The 8,888-nt window shown below is 40.0% G+C and overlaps 1 protein-coding gene across 1 annotated transcript; it reads left to right on the forward strand.

Moving 5' to 3' along the window:
* The first annotated feature begins 2,111 nt into the window (after positions 1-2,111).
* On the forward strand, positions 2,112-7,832 carry nptx1l (neuronal pentraxin 1 like). The gene is made up of 5 exons (XM_088317693.1): positions 2,112-2,730; positions 3,209-3,416; positions 5,050-5,294; positions 5,378-5,557; positions 6,676-7,832. Exons 1-5 carry the CDS (start codon positions 2,287-2,289, stop codon positions 6,895-6,897), a joined length of 1,299 nt encoding a protein of 432 aa, XP_088173819.1. The 5' UTR covers positions 2,112-2,286; the 3' UTR covers positions 6,898-7,832.
* Positions 7,833-8,888: the final 1,056 nt, after the last annotated feature.

Genomic DNA, 8,888 nt, shown 5'->3' on the forward strand with positions numbered 1-8,888 from the left:
TCGACAAATGCCTTTATGTTCCATTTGCAAAAATCTCCCCGTGCTTACCTCACTTGTAGGTACTCTGGCATCCCGCCACATTCCCACAACATGCATGTGGGCTTCATTAAGGAAAAAAATGTCCATAAGTGTGAGGTTGTGTGTGAGTAATTGTTGGCCAATATGTGCCCCTGCGATAGGTTGACGACCAACCTGGGTTGTACCATGCCCGTCGTTGAGTCAGATTGGATAGACTCCAGTTTCCCCGTGACCCTGAACAGTAATAGTCGGTAGAAGTAGATACTCAACAAAAGCGATGATGATGACCAGTCCAGGTTGTTGTGAAGTCTTCTGGGGTAAACCTGTTTTGCGACTCGAATGACGACAAGCAGCATAGAAAATTGATGGCCGTTATTTTCCACATAAAGGGCCATGCCTTTGAGCTTTCACTAGCAGCTTAATTGAATGAAATAAAATCATTATGTACATCGGCAGTTGCACTATATGACCCATTTAGGTGGGGATGATGGAAGTCATCCATGACGCATTAAACTCAATCCGAGCACCTCCCGCAAAACCATTCACGTCCATTTGTTAATCATCGTTTTATGCCTGCCTATTCCTCTTAACTAATACATCCGTTGTAATCTGACGGACCCAATTTATTTTCATTGCTAATTGAATGTTCTGATTTTATGATTCAGCTTGAACTGAATGATGCGTGCTTTAATGGACAAAAGAGAGTCATACATGTGTCCTTCCAGGATGATGAATGCTACAATAATTCTTTCTGTTTATCTTCACAAGTGTCACAGGCGTGCTGGAACCTCTCACAGCTGTTGTTGGGCGAGAGGCGAGGTTCGCAGTGAAGTCGTCGCTAGTTAATAAGCAAGACAATAATTACAGTCTTACCGGGCTACATCGCGGTTCGGTTATTACAGGTTCATCTATTGCGGGTTTTCAATTATGACAATAACGTCATTGAGTTTTACCTCGCTACTTTGGGGCTTTTCGTACTATTTCTCTCCTTCCAAGTTGGACCTGGCAAAAAAATGATGATGAAGTAAAAGAACAACAAGAAGAAAAAGCAATGGTAGTCATGGCAACTAACTTTCTGTTGGTCTAACAAAATACACAATCCACCAGGACTATACCTTTGACTACAATACGACGTTGAATTCTAATTAAGGTAAACCATTTTAAGAAAAAAAGAAAAACTTGCGGCCGTTTCATCGTCCTCTTGTAGTGCCGGAGTGCAGAGTGCTCTTCATTCACATTAATTTATCAGTGAGGCCTTCAATCAGCAGCTCGATATTTATTTATTCTACCTTTTGTATTTTAAATGTCACATTAATTAAGTGTAACACGCGTTTAGAAAGGAGGGAACCGTGGAGTGGTGAGGGGTCATAATAGCTTAATAGAGGTGTAAATAAAAAAAAATAAATAAAAATAAATAAATAAAATAATAAAAAAATACATTAAAAAAAAAAATATATATATATATATATATATGTATATATATATATATATATATATATATACACACATATATATGTATATATATATATATATATATATATTTATTTATTTATTTTTTTTTTTGTTTTTTGTTTTTTTTTGTTTTGTTTTTTTTTACTTGGGGTGTGTGTGTGTGTGTGTGGGTGACTTAACTATATGGTTGTATTGAGGCTGCTGCTGTATGCTGCGGAGCAAAAAAGTAAAGGCCAGAGAGAAAACGCTACGCTTTGGAAGCTGCTGTCCTTGGTGCTGAAAACTCAACTTGCATTCTGCATGTGTGCCTTTGTGTGGCATGTGTTTGAGACACAGAGAGAGAGAGAGACGGAGGAAGCGCGACAGAGAGAGAGTGAGAAAGAGAGAGAGAGAGAGAGACAGACAGACAGAGAGAGAGAGAAAGAGAGAGGTTTCACTGTGTGCAAAACAAGAAAAAAAAAAACACAAAGCATTTATCAGAGTTGACTTCCCGCAATGAGGAAACAATAACAAGCAGTGGTAAAGGACAAGTAGTCGAATGAGAGAAAAAGTGAACATGTGCAAGCCCGGGAGCAAAATGGAGGGGCTTTTCTTTGGGAAGTGACGCTGCCTCTGGTGCCTATTAATGAGCGACTCAGATTCCCTCCCCTCCGGTGGTGATGCAGTGAAGCTGCTCTGCGCACAAGCATGCTCTCTGTATAAAACGGGTCCTCCTCCACACACGGATTACACTACACACGGGAAGTCACTGCAGCTTCTTTTTTTTAAAAATTTTTTTTTAAAACCAAAGCAAATCACAAACCTCCAAAAGCCAACATGCAAACAGCAGAGGACGTGAGCTGTTGGAGATTTTTTCTATTTTCATGCCTCGTTTTGCAGAGTTCATGTCAAGACTTTGGAGGACAGACGCAATTTATCTGCACCTCGGTCCCAAAGGATATGGACATATGCGCAGCCACTTTGCAGAACAGCGTGCCCGGTGATGACTTGAAGAGCACCGTGGTGCAGCTGAGGGAGACGGTCCTACAGCAGAAGGAAACCATCATGAACCAGAAAGAGACCATAAGAGAACTGACCTCAAAGTTGGCTCGATGCGAGAGCCAGAGCGGCGCCGAGGTAGGGGAAGGGCGGCCCGGGGGCAGGAGGAAAGAGGCTGGGACCAAAAACACCATGGGGGATGTATCCAGAGGGCCCGCAGACACTTTGGCGCAACTCTCACAGACTTTACAGTCCCTCAAGCAGAGATTGGAGAACCTTGAGGTAGGGTTTTGCTTATGAAAACATATTTTGAAGAATCAAGCCAGATATGAAAAATCGGATTCAACACAATGAATTAGATTTGTCTTTGTTGATAAATTATTGCTGACCATATGTAGAAAATGGGTCTAATATTTTTTCCCTGGAGTATATTTGAAAGCTCATGAGTTTAATGACTGGGCAAAACTTAAATAAATATATTTTGGGCGTAATTAAAGTTAAACAAAAATACTTTTCAGACAGGCACTATCATTACTAAAAACCTAAAGGATTAATGAGATGGTCACCGTTCATTTATCACAATTCCTGCAAGTCATTGTAAATTACAAAATGAAGCAGCTCTCAAGCGACATCATTTTCAAATTGTTAAAGCAGTTTCAACTATTATTGATCCGTTGTGCATGCGTTCCTAATGCTGCGGCTCGAGAGTAGATACGTTCCATAAAACCTCAATGTACATCTTTCCCTTTCTTTCTTCCAGCAATTCAGTCGAAGTAACAACTCCGTGCAGGCCAACAGCCTCAAAGACCTGCTCCAAAGTAAAATCGATGACTTGGAGAAGCAGGTGTTGTCCCGAGTGAATAGCATTGAAGAGGGGAAGCCCGGACTGCGCAATGAGACAGAGCAGCGTGGGAGAGTTGAGTCCACCCTCACGTCTCTGCACCAGAGAATCACAGACCTGGAGAAAGGTATGTGCAACAAAACATTACACACCATCAGTTGCTTACAGGACATCTGATCGGTTTTAGGGGTCCTTCAAGTGCAGAACAAGCGTTATGATGAAATCAGATCATTCCTGATTTGGCACGTTTGTCATCTCATGAGAGAGCAAATATTTTTGGAGGCTTTACTGCTCTCCCAGAAGATTAAGCCATTTTATCCCCCCATTTAAAACCTGAAATCCAAAACGTGTGCATGTGTTTGGGACAGCTCTGATCTTCTGGCAGACACAAGTGTTCATGTGGCAGTGAGATGAAGCACGAGATGAAGCTTGAGCACGTCACCGCTCCTCGGCTGTGTTTATCGAAATTGAGATTAAAGCAAATCTGGAGCATCACCGTTGTGGATTTGTTGTGTAATGTATAATTCCGATTTAAATCCCCAGCATGTGTGTATGCGAGTGTGCTTGGAGTGATCCATTCAGTGGACGCTTCATTATGGATCCAAACACAATCTGACGACAGATGAGCAGACAGTGTGGCGTCTGCTCATCAATTTCTACCGAATGTTTTTAAATACACATCTCTGGAACAACAATTAGGCAAAAAAAGGAATAATGTATGAAGTTGACACGCAAAAGTTTATGTGTAAACGTTGCTCATTTTGCTAGCTTGTGTGTTTGATATTAGCGTAGCGCAACCAAGGCAATTAGCATCTTTACTAAACCGCAAGTTTTTTTTTTCCCGCGGCCCGCTCCAAAATGGCCAGTGGCCCAATACTGGTCCGGGAACCTGTGGTTGGGGACCACCGTTCTAAGAAACATCGCTCTGTATGATACAGTGCAATTTTACACTACTCCAAACTAGCGCCACATTAATTCCCTTTTCTCCAAGTGTTTAATAAAACGCTTGAATTGTATCTCTCTCATTAGATTCTCAAAGCAAACTTAATCTTACAGCTGTAAACCAATTTGAGGCGCAATCGCCCAGTAGGCTACGTTGCAGTCACAGCACACATAGTCAATACAATTACTATCCGCAGATATGCAAATTAGCTCAATAATTATTCCCCCTTTTATCCATTTTCGACATCACTCGCCCCCATTTGTCTGTGACTGAGGATGAGAGGCGGGATACGGCCTGGACTCGTCATTACTCAAACACGGGACACATATGGAGAATCATTCATCACGCTCACGTTCACACAAACAATTGGAACCTGCACTTAATCTAAGAAGCGGAATTTTGGAATGTGGAGGGAAGCATGCAAGGAGGGGCTGAGTCGTGCTTGCCACCATTCCGATGCACAGCCAGCTCCATCATCATGTGACGATATAAAGAGGACTTTTCATAGATATTCTAACACGTTTCTTTATATATGACGTTTTTTTTTTTTTTGCATGAATTAATTTGTTCCATATCCGTTAAGTTATTGTCGGACATTTGGAATAACTTGTGTACATGGATTGCAGAGGTCTTTCTCATATTTTGGCAGATATCTTAACACCACACATCCGTACCTAATAAAGTGGCTGGAAATGTCAGTGGCCCATCTTCCAAAATGAAAATGTGATTGGGGGAGCACTTGTGGCAGCAGTCTGCAAGATGACTGCATCATCCAAAATATATGCCAGGCAAACACATTTCTATTTCCTCTAAACAGGTCAGCGAGAAAACAGGCCTCTGGATAAATTCCAGCTCACATTTCCACTGAGAACCAACTACATGTACGCAAAGGTGAAGAAGAGTTTGCCTGAGATGTACGCCCTCACTGTTTGCATGTGGCTCAAGTCCAACGCATCCCCAGGAGTGGGCACCCCTTTTTCCTACGCCGTTCCCGGTCAAGCTAACGAGCTGGTGCTCATCGAGTGGGGCAACAACCCAATGGAGATACTGATTAATGATAAGGTTCGATTTTGACTTTGCGAATTTGTATTAGATGGACTTGATTGATGCTCATGCATTGACTTTATGTCTACACTGCCGTCAAGGTTGCAAAACTGCCTTTCCTGATCAATGACGGCAAATGGCATCATATCTGCGTGACGTGGACCACCCGTGACGGTGTCTGGGAAGCTTTCCAAGATGGTGTCAAGAGGGGGAGTGGTGAGAACCTGGCTCCATACCACCCCATAAAACCACAAGGCCTGCTGATCCTCGGTCAGGAGCAGGTAATGTGATCAAATTGTCACATGTAAGAGTAAGATTTGTTTTTCTAGCAGAGCAGAGAACCGACCCAGATCAGTGGTTGTCAGTTGATTACAGGGTGATTTTTACAGGAAATAGGCCAGGGAGTTTCTGCGCAAAATCCGTTTATGTGAAACACTCGATATTTTTTTTCGAGGACAAAGCCCTGTCTGGAAATAAAGTTAACATGCTTTTGACTGCGGTGAATTTCAGTACCAAGCAAGGTTATTTTAGTAAATGAAAACAAACAAAATAACTAAAATTAAAATAGAAATATTATTATATTATATATTATATTAACATTAATGTTAATGAAATAAAATAAAAACTAAATTTATTTAGAAAAACAAAAACTATTAACTATATTTTACATTTACAAAACTATTTAAACCTAACCATAAATGCCATCTGGGAGTTGTAGTCCGCTTAATTTTTGTTGGAGAACAAGGGCCAACACATTGTTTTTTTTTTTTTTTTTTTTTTTCATACATAAAAAAATATATACAAAAAAACACATGGTACAATACTTCTGTACAGGAGAAATTAACCTTATAAGTTGGCAACTTGGCAAATAAGGCATCCTAGCTTTATTCTAATTAGCACGCATGCATGCTTGCCTGCTTCTACCTTTAGAAGAGGTTTACACGTTAAAGTCTATATACTGTTGAAAGCATCAACCGTACCCTTTATTATCAAAAACCTTTGAATTAATATTTTTGTTGAATTTTCACTGCTCAATATTTACCATGCCCTTCAAAAAAATCTTGATCATGTATAAAAACCTTCTTTTTAAAAATTAAAACTAATACTAAAACTAACTAAAACCAAACTAAAACTAAACTTTTGAAAAAAAAAAAAAAAAAAAAAAAAAAAAAAAACTAACAAACCCGTTCTTAAAAACTAATTCAAACTAAATTAAAAAAAGTTAACTGTAAACAAAACAAAAACTATAATTTTTCAAAACAATAGTAACCAATATACCAAGACAAAACACTATTATGAGGAGAGAAGCCTTTTTCACCATCACATTCAAAAGCAAACATCTTGAACATTAAAAAAATTTGATCCCTTGAGATACTAATTAAATCTGTATTTTGCACAGGACACGTACGGAGGAGGGTTCGACGCAACCCAAGCGTTCGTTGGAGATCTAGCCAACTTTCACATCTGGGATCGGAAACTATCCGTGGGAGAAATCTATAATTTGGCAACTTGCAGCAGCAAAGCGCAAGTGGGCAATGTTTTTGCATGGTTGGAAACCAGCCTTGAAATTTACGGAGGTGCCTCCAAGTGGACATTCGAAGCTTGCCGCCACCTCAATTAAAGAGCGGATGAGAGGAGATCAGTGCATTTGTTGAGGCCACTGTGGTCACAGCGTGGAGAAAGGAATTGGAAGTATCCTGCAGCAAAACGTTCAGTCGCTCGATGCTGAAATAAAAAAAAAAAAAAAATGAGAGCAGTCTTTGATTTTTTTTTCTTTGAGAGTATTCTTGGGTAATGCACACTTTGAGCATTATGTGGCACGTAAATGCACGTCAGGTTTATCTGTGGCTCTATCTGATGTTTTCACTTCAGAGACCCGAGGATGCTCATGGCAACACAAATGAAAGCTTGAATGCAGCAGAAGGTCATGTAGTCTTTGTAAAAAGATGTCCTGCAATCCAACAAAAACAACTTCATCGAGAGATTCCTTTTGTTTTGACTGCCAGGGATTTTCACTGTGAAAATGGACAAGGCGGACAATGCATTCGTCAACAGACCACTGGGTTTCTCCCTTGCTTTTCAAACCCCCCTCCCCCGCCCCCGCCACCTGCTTGACGTGATTTTATGTGAAGGGTGACATGCTCATTGCCAACATTCAAGCCTGAGTGCCTTGGGCTGTTGAAAAGAATCTCAGCGCGATCATGTATTATTATTAGTATTATTATTGAGTGTTTGTGTGTTCCCGTTTATTTTCTTGAATTTAATTTGATCAATGTGTTTATCATAACACTTTAAACAAGGCGGGGTTGTCCTGAAATGCAATTCATGAGTGACAATGGAGCATTTTGCAGAATGTTTGTACATTACTAGGAATGTTCTCTGTATAGTAACAGCATGTCTTAACTTCTGTAAATGCTGTGTCAGCATCTATGATCTTTGCTTTTACTGTCGGATTCGAGGGGACGGAGATTTTATACTGCATTGTTATATGCTTAAAGCATGGCAGCACTAACAGATGAAAAAGTTCTAGTTTTTGTAATAAATTGTGATACTTGACTCCACAACGTGTAAACATATTTATTCTTACAAGTCGGTGCATGCAGATGATGTGAATGCACAAACTGAAATTGTAACTTCAACTCAGTAAATGTGGTTAAAACATTTTTATCCCGTGTGTCTTATAAGTTGCACATTTGGATGCAGCGCTTTGGTGCTGTTGCTTTTGAAGAAACAGAAGATATTATCTAGTTATCTATAAAAACGCTGCTAGGCATTACTTTCTAATTATCTTAAAGTGATCATCGAGCTGGGATGGTCCATATATATATTTTTTTTTACAACAAGCTCAATCTATGTATTTATTTTTGTCAGGTTATTAGCTTGCATTTTCAATTCTAGCAATTTGTTTTGGAGAACTCAATACTGAAGTAAGGAGTTGAAAAAAACCTCCTGGTCATGAACATTTTGGCCACGCCCCCCTCCACTCTCTCCATGTCTTGGTGGCATGTCAGGAACCAATCACAATTTGTCCAGTAAAAGTCATCACGACTTTCATCCCAAAGCGATCTGCCTTTCCCTGGCTAACTCAAAAGAGAGTGAGCGTCTGTTTTCGTTAATAAGTCACCAATGACCAAGGCCATTCAAGGGTGACGTCTATACCGCTCATCGAAAAATGCGGCTACCCTCGACTGCGGAGTCGGCCTCCTCGCTGGAGCTTCTGTGCTCTGAAATTTTCAAAGTCTGTCCATCCATTTTCCGCACTCCTATCTTTAAGTCACTATAGATTCTTTTAGGAGGGGTGGGGATTAATTTTATTATGGATGTAATATTTACATATATACCGATTACATAAACATCCATGTTCAGCCGGATCAAGTGTCCCTTTAAGAACACAATAGAAGAGACGATGTTAATTCAACTTAATTACGTGACCTAAGTGCACATGAATGAGTCTGTCCCCAAATAGTTTTTTTGTAAAAGCATCCAAACTGATTTTTTAAAAAAAACTTTCTGTACAATTGAATCCTGGCCTACACGTTTGTCATCTTAGGCTACTTGTAGTTGTAGTTATCGAGGTTATTTGCTTGCTCCACAGATAGGTCAAATGTCACG

The sequence above is a fragment of the Idiotropiscis lumnitzeri genome, chromosome 15 (genome assembly GCF_059441095.1).
Source record: "Idiotropiscis lumnitzeri isolate Australia: NSW breed Sydney's pygmy pipehorse chromosome 15, RoL_Ilum_1.0, whole genome shotgun sequence".
Lineage (NCBI taxonomy): Eukaryota > Metazoa > Chordata > Actinopteri > Syngnathiformes > Syngnathidae > Idiotropiscis > Idiotropiscis lumnitzeri.